This window comes from Camelus bactrianus, chromosome 29 (genome assembly GCF_048773025.1).
Source record: "Camelus bactrianus isolate YW-2024 breed Bactrian camel chromosome 29, ASM4877302v1, whole genome shotgun sequence".
Lineage (NCBI taxonomy): Eukaryota > Metazoa > Chordata > Mammalia > Artiodactyla > Camelidae > Camelus > Camelus bactrianus.
Window position 1 is genome coordinate 15953118 of NC_133567.1, and position 19798 is coordinate 15972915.

General features: G+C 37.9%; 1 protein-coding gene across 1 annotated transcript in view; it reads left to right on the top strand.

Annotated features, from left to right (window-relative positions):
* Positions 1 to 1427: 1427 nt before the first annotated feature.
* PI15 (peptidase inhibitor 15) overlaps positions 1428 to 19798 on the top strand; it is a 31037-nt gene continuing 12666 nt past the window's right edge. Inside the window, exons 1-2 of the mRNA XM_010951522.3 lie at positions 1428 to 1614; positions 2150 to 2463. Of these exons, the coding sequence (XP_010949824.1) occupies positions 2191 to 2463 (273 nt within the window). The 5' untranslated portion in view covers positions 1428 to 1614; positions 2150 to 2190. The remainder of the gene's footprint in view (positions 1615 to 2149; positions 2464 to 19798) is intronic.

The following is a 19798-nucleotide window of genomic DNA, read 5'->3' on the forward strand; positions in this document are numbered from 1 at the left end:
AATTAGGAACTTAATACTCATCCAAATAGAGCAAAACCTGAACTTTGACAAATGTTATCAATACCAAAGAACACATCTCACCACTGTACTTCGAACTTCAGTACCACTTTCAGTTTCAAACACCATACTGCTCTCTCAAGGAGTTTGATGAAGTCCATCTCACCATGGAATACACATCTTTTCCCTCCCAGTTTCAGATGCATCAATGAAAATTGAACAATATGCATCAGGCCACACATACTACTGGAGACCCAGCTGGGAATAGAGCCCAGGAATCTTGGCTCCCAGTCTGGTGTGCTTCTTACCACATGACCATCATTTCTGACAACTATAAATTCACATAGTACTCCTCCTGCTGAAACATGCAGGAGACAAACACACATCAAACTAGACTAGTCGGTGTATGTTAAGCAAGTTTCTAAACTGAGTAATATGTAGTTTCCAAGGTTCCTGTTGCCATGGACTGTGAATGGTCCACATTTTGTTAATGTTATCATGATACACGGTATTTCTGAGGGTCCTTTTATTACAAATTGCCCTAATAGTCACATTCTTGGCTCTTGTCTTGCCGGACAGATTTTGCTCCAATGGCATCTTTCTAAGAAGGCACTTCAGAATGTTGGCAGCAGCTGCAGCTGCTGTTAAATACTTCAGAGCCTCTGAGCTGTGCCCTCCAATATGCTTCCTGAGACGCTGAACTACTTGCTCTCTGCTTAAGATTTCAACTATATGCTTCTAAACCTGAAACAGATGTTATCTTGGCTGCTGTCATTTGTCCTAAGCGTCTCTATTTGCGTTATATACAAGGCAGGTAAAAGGCAGGTAAATTGCTGCCTCACTCTGTAGAGAAGGGGGGAAAAAGGAGAGAGTGAAACAAGAGAAAGAAAGAGACTAAATATACAAATCAGAGAAATAAAGCCACATGGAGACAGAAAGTGCAACCACTAGAGCATCTATTATCCTAATATCATATGCTATCGTCTGGCTACTACTCATTTGCCTGGCATTCCTCTTGAGTCATATTTGTGGCCACCCAGATTAACTGTGTGAGCTGATCTTTTGATTTAATATCAGCTTGCTCTTTTCAGCTCCCATGTCATTTACTGTCTTAAAAAATGTACTGCTTGTTACTCAGCCTTCTGTGTTTTCAAGAACTCACAGTTTTTTTTTTTTTTTCTCCTTCTTGTATGGGAACCAGGAACTAGAAAGCATTAAATGAGGAAAATTAACCACTCACAGAAAGGTGGAAGCCCAGAGAAAAAAGGGTTTGTCTTTTATGGTTTGTACTTTGTAAGCTGTGGGTGTGACTCAATTTCCTCACCACCCACATAAAAAGGTTGCCACCCAATCACTGTTTTTTCTATCCAAAACCCCTCCCCTTTGATTTTGGCTAGAAGAGACCCTAAGAAAGACTGCCCTTTCTGGACGTTGCAGACTGTGACATATAAAAGCTGTTAGCTGCTCCTGCAGCCAGCAGCACTCAAACCTTGCAGAGTTTTGCTCTCTGAGAGTTTGTAATAAGACACACTCCTCTTACAAGAGTTCATGCTACAACCTAGCAAAGAACTTTAAATTTTTGGAAGAATACTATATTCATTTTGGCATTGTGCAGAGGTAAGCCATTTAGCTCAACAAGTTTATTTTGCATGCATTGCTTTTAAAGTAGCTCACATTTTTATTATTTTTTTTTTAGAAATGAGATTGGATGATTCTAACTTTTTTGTATGTACTCTATCACTTGGGGTCCATATATATCTGGGAGACATTATCAGTACATTCTCTATTATTACCTGTGATGCATTTTTCCTTTTCACTCTCAAGATGAATTTCACTTCCTCAGATTTCCCTCTGAAAATATGCAGTAATGCATTCTGAGGTTCAGGTATTTTGGGGTAGATGGCTCACATTCACTTTAGGGTCAGTGGTCATCCTGTTTATTTTTCTCTAGCTATAGGAAGTTCCTTTTAGGGACCTGCCTCATAACACCATGTAAAATGCATAGAGGACCACTCCAGGTTGTCTCCTAGGCTTGAGTTCATCATTTGCTTGGATTTTTTTGAAGAAAATCAAATCAAGCAATGATTTTGTAATAACCTCTGCCTTGTTTTTTTTCCTTTCATAGACCCTAACTCTATCTTTCTGCTTTAAGGCAAAGTAAACTTGGTGGCCTCTCCCTCTCCACCCCTCAAAATGATTGCAGTCTCTGCCGTCAGCAGTGCACTCCTGCTCTCCCTTCTCTGTGAAGCAAGCGCTGTCGTCTTACTCAATTCCACTGACTCATCCCCGCCAACCAATAATTTCACTGATATTGAAGCAGCTCTAAAAGCACAGCTAGATTCTGCGGATATCCCCAAAGCCAGGCGGAAGCGCTACATTTCGCAGAATGACATGATCGCCATTCTTGATTATCATAACCAAGTTCGGGGCAAGGTGTTCCCACCAGCAGCAAACATGGAATATATGGTAAGAGAAATTCTGTTTTCTTTGAGTTCTGGGTGAGGACACTTTATTTAAATTGTATGTTAGACGAATCTAAAGAGCGTTTATATGTTAAGGGATATGGGGCTTTTTACACCTTTTCACTTAGGGAAGGTTCTTAAGTGCCTGGTAAACAAGGACTATTCCATCACAGATCTAAAAGGGAGGGGGGAAATCTGATTTTTTTGTGTGAGTTCCATAACCATTGATGAATCAGATCTTATATAATAAGCAGATAAAGAGTGGGGTATGTTGGCTGATCACATTTAGAAGTTCTGCTTAAAAAAATTCTCATGAAACTATTCCTGTGCTTTGTTTATCTAATAGTCATAATTATCAGCTAAAGCATTTCTTGAAAATATTTTTTTTTAAATTATAGGTTTTGCATGGCTGATTTATTCTCTGGGTAGGTGTCTCTTCCCTTTCTTGGACAGAGTTCTTCCTGACAATAATCTATTTGTATTCTCAGAGAACATGCTGACTTTTTCCTCCTTATGATTTAATGCTTTGTCATTCAGATAACAGTGAAGCCAGCACACTTGTGCACTGTTCCAACTTGCCATGAACACATTCTTTGCTCTCTTTTAAAAATAAAAAATAGGCTCTCTGTGTTTGCTTAGAAAATTTTTCAAAAGTCAGTATTAAAAGGACAGACGTCTTTTTAAAGTTTATTTTTGGTTTTGAATTTATGCAAGGTTACGATTTAACTTCCAGCACCTTCCAAGAGCACAGCTTGGAGCCTGTTTAAGGCAATGAAGACCACTGATATGGTATTTCTAAGCTGGGGTGGGGGTGGTGGTACCACTAACAACTTTGTATAAGTGCTAATATAAAATTCTGGGATTTCTACTAGATTCTAAATTCACCTATCTTATTTAAAAAAGCTTTTAAAGTTTGATTAATTATAGATATCAGCGTCAAAAAAAAATAAAGACTTTTCAAATGTAAGAGAATCATGGTTCATAGAAGTACAATTTAGACTCTATGAAAATGCATTTTTCTATGACTTTTTTAATTAAAGAGGAAAAGAAGATGTCATCAATCCTGGCATACCAGGGGCAGTATAGTCTCATGATTAAGGATATGGACTCTGAAATCTAAATGCTTGGGTTCAAATCCCAGTCCTGGAATATAAGATGAGTGAATTCATTACCTAATTGTGTTTTATGTTCATCATCTCTAATATGAGGATAAAGGTGGTATCTGACACATAGGGTTGTTACGAGTTGAGGGGAAGGACAGTTAGACCAGAGCCTACAGCAAGATAATGTTCAGTAAACATTAGCTTTTATAAGTTTCTGTGAAATTATTGTGACAGGTGCCCAATGAAAACCCAATCAAGATCTAAAAATACGAACAGTTACACTGAACAGGTGTTTCTAGAAGGTGATGTACAGATATAGAAAGGAGAGGAACAGACATGCTTTCAAATGTCATAAATTATGAGGGAAATATGCATAAAATGCTATGTGAGCTCAAGAGGATATGCTATCCAGACTGCGGCTTTAGGGAATACATCCTGGAGGCAATCACATCACTATTAGACTAAGGTGAGGATCAAGACACATGAACTTTGGAGAGGAGCTCATCTGGGTTGAAATCTGAACTCGGCGGCTTACTCTGTGGCCTTGTACAAGTTACCTAATGTGCATAAGACTCCATTTCCGTCTCTGTGAAATGGGAAGAACAATTTATATAATAACCAGTCAATATATGATGTAATTCACTATTTTAATAATATTGAGGGAAGGGGGACCGTCAAGAGTAACAGTGGGGGTCAGCATAGTAGAAATAGATTTTAAAAAGCCATATTTTTCTAGTTATATTTTCCCCCACTGATCAAGAATTGATTCATTCCACATGCATTTATTTAATTGTTTCTGTGTGCCAAGGACTTGGCTAATTGTTTCCACAGATGATCTCATTTGATAGCTCACAGTTTCCCTATGAGGTTAGGGCTGTGAATTTCATTTTACAAATGAAATCACTTAGTGAGTAGGCCAAGGTGGTCTTGATAATGAATGGTATCATTGGAAGCAGAATTTAGGTCTGTGTCATTTCAAAGCCCATGCTTGTTGAGGAGTATCTTTTCATTTCCTAGATTTAGCAAATGCTACATTGGGGGAAACTGCTAGAAATGTCAGGCTATCTCTCTTTCCTCCTTTACAATGGAAGCTGAAATCATATAGTATTCATATTCTATTTGTAATTCCTCTCTTATTATTCACTTTTCAAATATGGGAGCTACCACATATGATTTATTTTGTAAGAATAAGATACAGCGCTGGTTACAAATGCTTTATAAAGCCTCCTTCACTTAGTAAAGTTAAAGAGAATAGTAGTCAGAATAGTAAGCTCTATAAAGTAAAATAATACTGTTTCAAATTATCATATAAATACTGCATATAGTTCATTCCCACATGTATTTATTCACTTAATATCTATTCAGCATTTTCTGTATGTTAAGCACTCTTCTAAGCACCAAGGATAAATTTGTGAAACAATAGACAACCTGTGGCCCCCTGGGTGGGGAATCAGACAATAAATAAATAAATTAATACATACTATGTTAGAAAGTGATAAGATAAATAAATAAATTACATAGTATGTTAGAAAGTGATAAGATTATGAAGGAAACTAAAGTAGGCTGAGGTTGGGACATTTAATAGTGTGGTCAGGGACAGGTTCACGGAGGTGTCCTGGAGGGAAGTGAGGGAGTGAGCCACATTCACAGTTGACAGAAAACCGTTCCAGATGGAGGGAAGAGCACAGGCAAAGTCCCCGGGTGGGTGAAAACTGACGAGTGCTGTGAGAACAATGCGCTCCATCTAGCGAACTCCTACGGCTCTCTGAGTAAACTGACTGACTGAAATCATTCACTGGATCCCTGATGCAGACTCAGAGAAACTTTGAAGAAAGTACAATATAAGAGGTCAGAGCAGGAATGTAAGTGACTTTAACCTTCAGGCCAAGAGAAAAATACAGCTCTCAGTTGGACACTGTTAACCTTATTTTAATTTGTTCAACATTGCTTTGGATTGTGAGCAGTTTGAAAGTGAGTTCAGTTCCTAATCTCTACTATGGACCTTGAAAACCTAGGACACTTATCTCACTGTGGCTACCAGCCCTGTGTTCGAACTGTCTGCATCAGCGGATGACATCACCATAGGAGTCTCACAGAAGATGCTCTTCAGCTCAGGTTCTTCCTAGTTGCACCAGCCTGACTTGCAATCCCCTTCATCCACAACTTTTCTCTCCGAGCCTTTTCCTGTGCCATTTCCTCATCTTCTAATGTCTCCTCCTTAACTTATTCCAGTATTATAATCCTACCCTTCAAGTTTTATATCAGAATGTTGTGTCCTTTACTAGTATCTTCTGCACTACAACCTTTTTTGATCTCTCCTTCTTTGGAACAGCTGCATCCCACATGTCTCTCATACTGCTCTCATCAAAATCAGACCTGATACCGTTATTTGTGTATTTCTTGCAAAGCTCCTAATGTTAAGCTTTCAGGGTGCTAAGTCTATGTTTATTTGTCTGTGTATCTCTATTTTCTTGGGAAATTTCTTGTGTATAGAAAATAGTCAACCATCATTTGATTAATTTAGTTGAAATCTCTATGAATTGTACATTTATAAGCTGAATCAATTTTGATATTATTATTTATATTTAAGTTTTTCATCATTTATAATAATATTTTATCTTGTGCACCTAAAATACAAAATAAGGTTTTCAAAATTCTAAAAAAAAGCCCCTTAAAATTAAGTGATGTTACCTTCTTTAAGGACTTGGTCATATCATCATGTGTTTGATTAAATTAACTGGGCACAACTGAACACCAGGGTGTTGACATTCATATTGTAGTTGTATAATATTTTCCTTGGATATATTGTCTGTGATTTTAGTAAAAAAAAAAGTACTTTGAAATATTTAATTTTCCAAACATTGTATCCTTTCAAAAAATAATAGTATAGATAGAACTTAATTCAAGTCAAACTTCTTTACTCTTGGCTTCTGTTCTACAATTAGTTTATTGACAGATTTCCAGAGCTCCTTGGACACCAGCTGTTTTTCATTCTTCCTAAAGGCAACTTAAACCATGACTCTAAACCACAAACCACACTAGTTTCTTAGAATAAAAATCATCCCTAAAAGAATGAAATAGCAAGACTCACGCATGGAGTAAAATTTGTAGGCTATTCCCTGAATTCAAGTCAATTGAATAAATAAATTTAGAAAAAGATGGAAGTCCTTCTGTGAGAGGATGAGATCCAAACATAATAGAAATCTTCATATTTAAAGTGTAAACAAACAGGAAAAGACAAGCAAGGGGGAACAAAAAAACTAAGCACATAATTTAGTGTAATACACTGCTGCATAAGACTGATGTAAGAAAAGAGTACAGAGAAATACCGTGGAGAAGTCAAAGAAAGAAATGATAATCTCTAGTTGGCAAAATCATGAAAGGCTCTCTGGAGGAGGGATATTTGAGACAGACGCTCAGGAAGGGGCAGGATTGGCTGTTATAGTAGCTAAAGCAATGCATGAACAAAATCACCAGGAGAGAAAAAGCATAACACATCAGCCATATTTTTGAGGATTCTGAGAAAAGATTGAGGATTGCTTAATACAAAAGCAATTAGGGAGGCCGAGGAAGTTTTAGAGCATGATCACAGGTACATTTTAGAAAGATGGTGCTGGCAATTGATGGAGTTTAGACTGACAGTGAAGGTGACCTCACAGGTTGGCAACCACTGAATCAGCAGGGTCATTCCTTTAGGCAAAGGTAAGGAGCCAGATAACGATACCTACACACAGGGACAGGTATGAATAGCTAATGGAAATTGTTCGTGAGATATGTGATAGCAGCCTTCATAGGTGGTTTAGAATGGAAGAGAGGCGGGTGGGAGACAGCGTGAAGACAATGATGGATATGAACTGAACAGCTTAAAACTGACAAAAAAATAAAAGTGTAATGTAATTTCAAGAAGCCAAAATAACTATATTGATAATATGGCCTATTTTTATTTGTTTGGTGCCTGTAATGATTATTTGCAGAGCTAAGGGAGTAAGGCTTCCTATACTTTCCTGGAAAAGGGAAAAACACTAGTTACCAAGGCACACAAGGCAGTAAAATTACAGAAAGCATGACTCAGATGAATGAATGGAGAATAGATTAATCCGTTCTTGGAAACAGCCAATAAACTACTTGCCTACAATCATTTATGACTTAAGAGTAATGAAAAACTCAGATTTTGTTTATTTGAGCTTCACGTGGAAGAGAAGGTAGATAATGCGAACTACTTTTTCTCTTTACTCAGTAGTTGACTAAACACTTGCAATGTCTATCCTTATCATTTTTAAAAAAAATAAAACCATGGATTGTCCCAGATGGCACATTTCCTCTCATTTGGGAAGGATAACTCAATTTTCTTGTTATAAACATGAGAAATTTGATGTGTCTAACCTAAATTTTTTCAATGAATGCTTTTCTGACCACTAGAAAGCCTCCTGAGAACCGCTGCCAGCCAGCAGGCAATGAGAAAGATTGCTGACAGGACGGCATTTCTCCAGCACATTTGGAACTCCACATTCCTGTGCTCCTACATGTAGAACCTTTTAAGTGTTTTGGCTTCAAATGGAGACTGGGCACATTTTGCAGGAATTTTCTCCCAAGGTGCACGTTGCATAGTATTACTTACTTAGAGCTGCTTACATACGAGGGTTCAGCTCTCCGCTCACTTGTGGAGCCAGCTGAAGGTAAGAACATTTTGTCTGTGGTCGTCTTGGATCCAGGCTCTAAGAAGTGCCAGTGTTAAAGCTTTTAACATGGGGTGATTCAGAACATCACCATGAGCTGGTATAGGGAAGAGCTGTGAATCACACACAGGCTACCTACATGGTGACCGTATTCCTTAGTATCCAACACTGATTTTTTTTTTTGGTGGCAGATGATACTGGACCACATACAACAGTATAGAAAATAATTTTATTATAATCCTGCCCACTGTTTGTGGAGCCGAGCATGGTATCTGTCCCACAGAGGACACTCAGTAAAAACCTGCGGAACAACTGAATGAAGTCTTTCAACTTTAGCCAGGCATTCCCTGTAAAGAGCGCTTGGCTGTGGCACTCTGGTGGGCAAGAGTCATTCAATGTTCAACCACTCGTTCCACAGTATTTATTCATATACCTGGCACCGTGCTGAGGGACTCAGTGAGGAGCAAAAAGACACTTTTTGAGGAATTACTGTGAATTGGGCAAAGCAGGGAGCTGAGTGCTAAAGGGTACTTTGGGATCACAGGGGGCACACCTAGCCCAGACTTGGACTGGGGGTAGAGAGGCAGGGAAGGCTTCCAGAAGGAAATGATTTCAAATATTAAATACGAAAAATAAATACAAAGTTATGCAGGCAGGAGTTCGAAGGAGGGAACGTGTCATATAGGTGTGGAAGGGTGTTCTAAGGAGGTGCATAGTACATTGAAGGCATGGGTAAAATTCACTGTGGCTTGGCTCTAGTGTGTAAAAGGAAGAGTGATATTTAACGCAGCTGGGAAGTCAAGCAGACACTTGTTTGAGTTTTATTCTAAGATCAAGGGAAGTGGTTGAAGGTTTTAAGCAGGGAAGTTATGTTATTAATTTGCATTTCAGACAGGTCATTCTGGCTACAGATTGAGAAAGAGATTGGAGAGAGGCAGAAGTAAAGGAACAGTCAAGAGACCATTATAATGGTCTGGGTGTGAGATAACTGAAGCCTCATTAAAATTTAAGGCCATAGGGATGTGATAAAATGAATTTGGGGATCAAATCAGTAGAAGTGAGAGATTTACATGAGGAAGTAGAGTGAGGATTTATAAGAGGGAGCAGCCAAGGATGATGCCTCCAGTTTTGACCAGAGTGATTAGGTTTCTCCAAGTTGGATAACACGAAACACAGTGCAGGTTTCTAGTGGTCAGTAAGTAGCTAAAGGCTTCTCATCCGGGGTACACACCTACAGAGGCTGAAAAATGTAGCTAGTGTGTGGGAGGGAACATTCTTCTAACACAAAGAATTTTGGATGGGAATATGCTTCAGCAGTCAGAACGGACCACTTTTCATAATAGGGGAAGGGTAGTGTCATGGAGACAGCATGGATGGATGATTTTATGTCTGGGAATCTACTCAAGAATTTTTGCAAGAAAGTTTCATGTATCTTTTTTTTTAGAGTAAGTGCTGAGACTCAAATCAACATGAATCCACATCTGTTGCAGGGGTCTAGGTAATCCCTTTGGACCCATCTAGTCTTTGGGCACACTCAGGATAAGATTTTCTTAGACGCTAATCAAAGGACTTCAGAAAAATAGAAGCTGAGTAGTCTGGCTGGTCTGGTGTCCTGAACGGAGTGTATCTGAAAACCATTTAATAGTCAGTCAATGGCCATTAAATAGTTATGAACTTGAGATGTTTAATTGTCTATGAGAATTTCCGAAGAATAGTGTGGGAGGAAGGCAGGGACGATAAAGGCTAATAGCATAAAGTGGTCAAGAGAAATGTTTGGCATAAAATACATCATGGACTGAGGTTTGGAGGGATGGGATTTCAATGTTTCCAGTCTACATTATCCAAAGCATCTAAAGTCAGGTACCAAGCATTTTTTTTGACACAAATATGGAAGAATGCCCCCAAAAGTTGTGTTTAGATTCAACTTTTCATGACTCTTAAAATTTCACATCACATACTCCAAACTGAAACAGTCCAGCAATGTTGCTTAAGGACACAATATTTTTTTTCTCCTGCAAAGTGCATCGAATTCACATTTCATAATTTCATTAAATATGAACATTCTACCAAATCTGTCTCTGCATTCCAGCGAGATCATGTTTTCAGCAAGCAGTAGGTAGGCGGAAAGGCATTTGAATTCTTCTGACTAAGTGGGCAATGGTAAGATTGGGGGTTTGCATGTGTATCACAGGACAGCTTAATAATTAAGAAATCAGTTTTTAGGTTATTATACCAGTGAGTTGGTGAAAAAAAAATTAACCATACACGAACATGTCTTCCTGGCTTATAATTACAGTATTAAATGATAGCTGATGGGTATTAATTTCCCCAGGAAGGACTATTGCTATAATCTATCAATAAATGGTCTTAACATTTAAAGATAAAATGTTAGAGAGGATTTAGGGAGGGGAATTAGTAAGTTTTAAAACTTCTGAAGTGCTCTCTAATTTTTATCTTCTGCTGTCTGATGTTATTTTTCCTGGAAGCAAGGTCTTCATTATCTATACACAACTCTGTTCCTGATTAGTTAGTTGCTTTGGGGTTTATCTGTTTTCACTTTATCTGATTGCCTGCTAAGTTGAGATTAAATCTTGAGGGCTCTTAAACTTCAGGCTGCCAGAGAAGGTGATCAAAAGTGCACCTCACATTGCTTTCCACTTTAGGCAGCTTTCTAGTTCATGGACCACCACCCTTCCAGTGCCTGATCCTTCAACAATAGTAACATCTACCACCTGCCCTCGAGTGTATGCCCTGCCCTAGAGCTGCGTCAGATTCTATTCAATTACTATCTTGCCTAGCCGTCAGCACAGTCTTGTGAGATGGGGACGATTTTCCTCATTTAGAGACAGGAAATTTAAAGTTTGGAGAGCATAAGTAGCTTCACCAAGCTCACAGATCAATTAAGTCAAAAGGATGAGAACACAGTTCTCTCTGTGCCTTGAAAAATCGTACGATACACATTCTCCTTCAATGTGTGTATCTCCTGCTCTTGAGCTCACTGGCAAGGGAATTTCTCCATATGCATTTTATCTGAGGACATCATTGAATATTAGATAGGATTTCTCCATTTGGAATCAAATCTTGCTTCCTGCACTCTTTCTAACCTTGGCAACCACAAAGGAAAACTGTGTTATGATAGTGTTTCAAGTCTTTGAAGGCTGTGAGCATCCTTAGACCCTTATCCCCCAGTCACCCAGCTCTTCCTTAGCCTACAGCCCTTTTGTGTCACATATGTCTACACACCATCTCTCCCAGACTGTGGCCAACTTAGCCTATCAGGGAAGGTGGCACAATGATATTTGCTTTCTGAAAACCCTGGAAAAGGTAAGAAGTTGTGCCATTAAGGAAGTGGAAAATCAAGTTACACCCCTTGAGTACACCCACCCCTTATGTTAGACGTGCACACAGGAATGGTGCCAGTAAGATCATCTTGGGATTTGCGAGCAGTGTGGCTCTGAGCAAGGAACGCCTTTCACCAGGCTCTTGCCCTTGGCTGGGTTCCAACATTTGTGTGCTTTTCTGACAGTGTGGTGCCTGGAATTGATGTGACCCAACCAGTGCAGAGTAGCAATGAGAAATTATTCCCTATTTGTTCTGCTTCTGTGGATGTATCCTTATGTTAAGTTGGCAGATAAGGTAGCATATGCTCCTGTTGAGTCATATTACATTCTCATGAAGTAAGTTACTTGTAGATCAAGTGTCTATCTTAAATACAGGTTCAGTGCTATTACAATGGAAAGGGATTGCCTTAGTTTAAAAATTGTTTACATTCCCCCTCCCCCAAGATTTTGGATTCTCAGAAAACTGTGTACATGTTACTTCTGATAGCTCAGTTAATAAAGCCATTTAGAGTTCCCTTGATTTATACATAAGCACCATGAACCTGATCTGTTCTCTCTGTGTTCATATCCACATAGTCACAGACTACAGGTTCCCTCACCCTGGAACTGTCACTCTCAGGATGAATGATGTTGTCTTATTTGCACAGCAACATACAAGATGGTTTCTTCACCTCTCTCACCCATATTCTGTCTTCCATGAACACACAGAACAAATATCCTCACAGAGCTTAGCAGCCAGTGTCTGTGACAGCAAGACGGTGTCCTGATGAAATGCTAGGTTTAATTTTATCAAACCTTGGATCAGTATACCAGAGCTGAGAAGAAAGATTCTGATGTAAGTGCTTGTAAGTGAAAAGTAACTTCCAGAAATGCTCCCTTTTTCCCCCAAGCCTCTCATGCAGTGTGAGTCTATGGGGGAGAGGGAGTGAATAGGGGTAGGAAAGGAGAGGGGAGAGCCCAAATGCTCTGCACTCAGAATGACACTCCACCAAATAAGCTTTAGACAATTATTTCTAACCAGAAGGGCACAGAACCATGCTGTAAGCATACATTCAAGGTCTCCAACTCTGAAATTTTGATTTGATAGTCCCAGGATTGGGCTGGGCACCTGCCTTCACTAAAAGTTCCTCTGGAGATCCAGGAGTGATTTCCCAGGTGAGAACTCCCAAATGTGCTTTAAGGATATCTTAGGTCATGGCTCAGGACACAAAACTGAGCTGAGGAAAATATTCTGTGGCTCAAGTAATTCATTTATTTACCAAGAGCTTCTATCTGGAAAGAATTAATATGTTAAACCAAATGAAGAATTATTCCAGTGATAATGTCCATATCATCACAAAATTTCACTTGAATACTCATTCAGCACTTGTTTTCAGAAAACATCCTGTGGTCACTGTGGGTGGGCTACCCATGTCTGCAACAAGGACCTTACTTGGGAATATATTTGACTAACGACACTTCTTTTAAGTAGTATAGGATTTTTTTGAGCATCTTTATGTAATTGTTTTACATATATTATGCATGCATAATGTATTACATAGTAATGAATTTATATAATACATTATAATTTACAAGTAATCACTTATTTGCTTAGTAGTGTTTTTATTGCCTGTCTCGTCCCTAAACTTTAAGGCAGACTCCGTGTCAGTCTTGCTGACTGTTGAATTCACGGTACCCAGGACATCCCAATAAATAGTCAGTTACTGTCTAGAGTAACGAAGTACCTAGTATCCTACTGGTTGATCTGGAAATTTACATTTCTTGCATTTTCCATTGTTGAAGACAAAGTCCCAGTCCCCATCTGGCAAGTTTGTTGAAAGGAAGTTTAGGGCCACGGTAGTTCCAGGGTCACCCTTTCTTGCCACCAGCCGTGGATATTAAGAGGGAAGACCGCACATCTACATAAGTGTAATTGTGACAATGACACCTCACGTCAGAGTTCATGAACTGTATGTGCATCGACCATTTCAATTAGTAGTAGTCATGTTTAATTTGCTCTGCAAGTACTGAACTGTAGAGAATTTTACATTTAAAAAAAAGCTATTTGGCAACGTGTAAAAGTGGATACATTTCACACATACATCAGCACTTCCAGATTATCCTGAGAAGTGGTCAGGTTTATAGATGTTGTGCCAACTTCCGTCACTCATGTCTCTCTCTCTCTCTCCCCATATAATTGTCCAGATTTCAAGCAATAGCTGCACTTTGTCATCTTATGCCCAATACTGTTTTACTCATTTTCATTACTAGACTATCCCCCAACCCAATCATTTGAGTTTGGTTATATTTACATGGCACTTCGGCATTTTTCAAAGCACTTGACTGAAGCTCAGGTTGAGCCAGGCATAGATTAAAGCACTGGAAAATTCTCTCCTTTGTTTCCTAGTCACCAATCCTGTTTACATACTCTTCCCTCAAGTTCTGAATATTTTTCTTCTATCCATGCCTTATTTTATGTATTAAGGCTTTATATATATGGAACACTCCCTCAGCCAGGCATCTCTTTCAATAATCCAGATAACATGATGGTGGCCTCGATCAAGGTGGTGTCAATAATGGTGATGATCCGTGGTTATATCCTGGATAGACAGGATTTTGATGGTAGGATCAACAAGATTTGCTGATAGAGCATGTAAAGACTACCAAGCAAAGAAAGAATGAAGATGACTACCAGATTTTTGGCCTAAGTGGCTACAACAGCCATTGGTAAACTTTTTCTGTAAAGGACCAGGTAGTAAATATGTTCAACTTTGCAGGCCTTCTGATCCATGCTGCTACTATAATGCAGAAACAGCCATAGATAACACATGAGCAGGCAATGGGACAGATTTGGTGACCCTTGAACTGAAAGAAAAAGGACAGTGCCATTCCTGATGGGAAGATCACAGGAGTAGCTGGTTGGTGGTGGGGCGGGGCAGAATAGGGGTAGAGTTGTGAATATTGGACCTCAATTTTGGACGTGTTAAGTAGAGGCTTGCAGTGGGTAGGTGGATAAAGTAGTCTGGAATTGAGTGGAGAGGTCTAAAGATAAAATTTAGTGTAATACTTCCAGCTTATAAATGGTATTTCAACCCATGAGACCAGGTGTGATTACCTAGGCAGTGAATATCTATGAAACAGAGGAGAGAAAGAGAGAGAAAGAAAGAGAGAGGGCCTGAATCCTGGGAACCTTCCAGCATGTAAAGGTGTGGGAGATGAGGTAGAATTAGCAAACATATGGAGGGGCAGCAGCCAGAGATAAATAAGGCAAGTGTGAGGTCATGAAACCAAGGGATGGAAGTAGGGTCCAGGAGGAGCACGTGGTCAGGCATTATAAAAGCTGCTGATAGACCAAGTAAGACAGTGGCCAGGAAATGACCATTGATGACACTGACGAAGGCCCTCTGGGTAGAGTCGAGGTAAAGGGGGGGAAATCTGCCTGGGGTGAGCTCAAGAGAGAGTAGGAGAAGGAAAATGGAAAATTCTCCATTAAGACAGCACTGAGGAAATTTCATTGTGAAAGAAAGGAGAGGAACAGTGCATTGGAATATGAAGATGAAAGGGGTCAAGAGAGGGCCTTTTTTGTGAATTTTTAAGAAATGTATGCTGCTGGCAATGATCCAGTTCAGAATTCCTCTAAAAATGTGTACTTTACATCATCTCTTTATAAACATTTACCTCTCCCACCCACATGAGGCAGTACTCATCTCACCTGAGGGAAGTCTTCATTATCTTCATTTAAGAAATGCTTACTACCCCACTTTAATATTTTGTGATATAATATGGTCCCGTGTTTTGCAGTTATTTTTGAGATTTGAGGGAATTTTTTAAAAATAAAGTGACTTTAACTACTTTTCTTATAAAGCAGAATGAGTTTAATATCATTTAATTAATCTAATCATTGCCAAAAATTTCCCGTGTGAAAGCCCTTTGTCTTCCTCGGTCCCAACCCCACCCTCACCCTCACCGCCTCTAGCCTGCTTTCCTTTCTCGTTTAACACTGGGTCTTATATATTCAGCTCTCAGTATCCTTTATTGGCCATTTCAGAAGCATTTCCACCTAATGGGAATAAATCTACGAATTTCAAAACAGAACCGCAATCATGCCTGGGAGTATTTTTTAAAAGCTTTTGGCTGCCCTCAGGGGAAATAGTTTTGTCATCACTTAATATCTTTTTAATGGTTCTTTCTCACTTCTGTAAGTCAGCAGTCCTTTCCAATCTAACCTAGAAAAAGAACAAATAGCCCTAGCTGCATTATTGTTAAAAACCAAGAACTTCTAGACTGTCCTTACTTTTTATCTAAATACATGAGAAATGACCACATAAAAGTCCAAGAAGATAAATGTGTATAGGACATGCTGTACTGTTTCCACAGCATCCATGGCAATAGTTTAGAAGTGTGTCTTCAAAACTCAAAGTGTGTGTGACATTTTTATTTTTTGTATTTTGTGTCTTTGAAGATGGTTTCTATGTGCAGAATAGATTTTTTGAGGTCATTTTCATTTTCAAAATTAGTATTTCTGATTCTCCTCTAATTTAGCTTCAATTTAGAACATATTTTTCTTCTATTCCTAAATCTACCAAATTTTGACAATAACATTTGTTTAATGTTTGTTACTACTTACAGATTTAATTCATTTAAATTTTAAGCTTCATTTGTAGATTTAATATATTTGATTTTTTTAGTATTTTAATTGGTTTATTGAAAATAATTTCCATATATTCAAATGTCTTAAAAGTCTAAGAAATACAGTGACTCTTAAGTTCTAAATTTTGCAATACTGTTTAAAAATTATATCAAGATTTTCTTATATATTTTAACTGAAAATTATAAATAATTACTCATTGATATATTTTTTTGTTGAAATTACAAGGCTAAACTGTTGCTTTAATAACCTGCTATTACATTCTTATAACCACTATAAATATTTATGATATCAAATATGCACAGGTTCCTTATCCAGGAATATTTATCCTTTTTAACACCTTAAATTTGATTTTTTCAAACACTTCTAAATTTTATTCTTATGTTTGAAATTAAAAGATGTTACCTACTTAAAAAAAAAAACTATTCCATGTCAAACAATGTTGGGGATATAATCTCAAGCAATTTGCAGGGTTGCTTTTCAGTTTGAACACATTTCATATTGTCAAGAGATTATGACTGGGGTTTAAGTTGGGAGCTTTAGATGTCAGTGTGCCTCATGATCCTGGCGGCCACCATGTTGTGGACAGCAAAATTTAAGGAAATGGCTGATAAAACAACCTCATCTTTGGTCTGGATTATATCATTCTCTGATTCTTCCGTTGACTACATAAGTCAGCGACTTTCTCCCACGCTGAGACATTCTTTGACACAATGTTGTGTTTCTTTGGGCCAAGCTCTAAAGACCTCTGAACTTGTTAAGGATCTACATTCTTTTCATATCCCTCCTATCTCTTGGGGCCACACTCTTCTAGCTAGTTAAGTGATATCAGTTTGCGTTCTGGATATCTCTCATGGCTTAATCTGACTATGTGGTTTCACAGACAAAGTGCTAACTGTATTTATAAGCAGAGTAACTCATGGCAAACATTTTAGTCCAATGCTAAATCAATCAACTGATGAGCTGACCAACTAAAGGGCTCATAAAAACTAAGCATGGAAGAAAACCATGTGGGGCAATAGGGTACACCTCCAACCTCTGACACTGTTTTAAGCCATCTTTGTTTTGTGAATTATCTAATTTAACCATAATACCTAACTTCTACTGGCTTCTGTAAATGTTTTGTGTATCCATGCATCATTTGCAACTTCATTCATTCCTTAAACTGTGTAAGTTGTTAGAATTCTTTCACATGGTTAAACTGGCAACATTCATTGCAATTTATGAATAGGAAAGAAGCTATCATTGCTTGCTATTTTCAAACCTCAAAGACCTCTCATTTGTACTGATGAATTTAAATATCACTCACCCGTATTCTCCTGGCAGTTGTAACCGATGGAGAAAGACAAAGACAGCAAATGAAGAGCTCAGCTTTACCAGCAGATATGTAATTCTTAAATTTCAGAGCTGGAGCTTCTCTTCTCTGCTGAATGGGTATGAGTCCTGCCTGGGAACAAACAGGCAAGAAAGAGAACAGGACCGTCTGACTTCCTGTGCAGTAGGCATCAGAGACAGTGGAAGTCTCCCACCGGAAAGCAAATGGTCCCTCCAGCACCTTCCTTTAGGGGCAGACAGAAATCCTTCCCATCAGTTCCCTAAAAATAAACATGGAGAGATAAAAAAAAAAAAAAAGGAGTGGTTATCCCTTATCTCTCACAACTATCATCTCCAAAATTTTAATGATGATATCTGTACATAGAGACATCTAAAAACGTTAGGCTTCAGTAATGCTAAATACATGGTCTTCCTATCAAAATCCTTCATAATAATTAAAAAATCATGCTCACATAAGCTGTTTTTAAGGCATGAAATCTTTGGTTTATCTCTTTGACATACACAGTACTTATTAACTATATGAGTGAGCATAAAGATAGACTTACATATGCTAAATTACTTTTTAAATTGTTAACAGCCTAAAATGTTTTAAATTATTTTGAAAAGAATCTAGGGTTATATTCTCTGTGGTATGGAAAAGGCTATAACTGAGTAAGTCATAGGCCAATACAACACAGATCTTGCTGGCTCTGATGCTTGGGCTGCTCAGGTGTACTAAATCATGGGACACTGAAGAGGAAAGGGGCCCTGGAGATGACTTCATCCAATCTCCTTTTTTTACAGATGAGTTAACTAGGAGACAGAATAATTGACATGTCCTCAGTCACAGATGATCTTAGCAGTAGACGTAGGGTTAGAAGACAAGATTTTTCATTTCCTTTTTCATTATTATTTGTGCCACCTGTGGTGATATTTTAGAACAAGACTGTAAGACTGTCTTTAGAAAGACTGTAAAAACACAGAAAAACTGGTTTTTAGTGGTTATTGATCTGAGGGCACACTGTACTTCAAGATGTAAATAAAACTTAGCTATTTTTTCCCCAAGTGACCACAGTTAGTTCAGGGGACATAATTTGTTCATGCTATTCTAGCTGAAATGCATTTATAAGTTAATCTGTGCTATTTTGCACTTTGGTGAATTATAATCCAGATTTTATAAATCCATATTTCATTTAAAAACACCAGAAGAATAAATACTAGATGAATCCATTATCAGCCAAACAAAGTGTTTGGTAAGATGTCATCTTTTGTAAGATGAATGTGTTTTTCTAATTTAAAATGATTTCTGGGTAACTAACCAATCTCATTTGAAGGTGGGTGCATGGTCTCCTGGGTGAAACTGTCTCTTGAAGGGTTCATCAATTAATTTGTTTTTTTCCTATTTTATTTCAGAGTCACTAAATTAATTTCCTTTTCTAAATATAAGTATCCCAACATCTTTGGGAAAAACTGTCTTTTCTGTGTTATGGTCAAGCTTTATCTCATGCTTTCTTTGAAAACTTTTAACTCATAGTGAACTCATGGTTATTAACCCCAATGTAGGTAAGTCTTGTTTAAATCTACACAGCCTGGTGGAGGAGAAAGTCACCAAAAGAAGAATAAAATGAGAGGGACTGTGAAAATTAGGCAAACTCAGATCAGTAGAAGAACATCTATATGCCTTCTCATACGGAGCTCCATGTGAATTTGAGTAATTATAAAACTGTCACTTCTTCATATAAGGTCTCACTTTCTAAAGCATACTACTAACCACTGTCTAGTCACAATTTGAAAAATTTTATTCAGACAGAATAACAGATAAATATAAATAATTTAGGGAATAATGTCATGACATTGAACTATAAAACAATTAAAATCATTTTTTTCAACAGATAAATACATCACTAAATTATTGTCTCACTAGGGAGAAATGTTGAAAGGCATTTTTCTATATCTGTATACAAGAACTATAAATATTCTCTCTTTTGTGGTTTTGTACCTTATAACTTGCTAGAAAAGAGATGATCACTACAGAGTTGATTTATTATTGGCCATTTAACTTCCCTATGCAGCTTTGGAGATGATAATGCAAATCCATATGATAATTAATACGAATGTATATTAAATCTGAGGCTCATTTAAATTTTATTCGATAATTGTTTCAATTAAGTGAATTATTATTTATCAATAACATCCTTATCAACTTTAAAAACTTTTTCAAGAATAGTCATTTTTCTTAATTTATTTGACCCATAATGTACTATATTTTTATAGCATG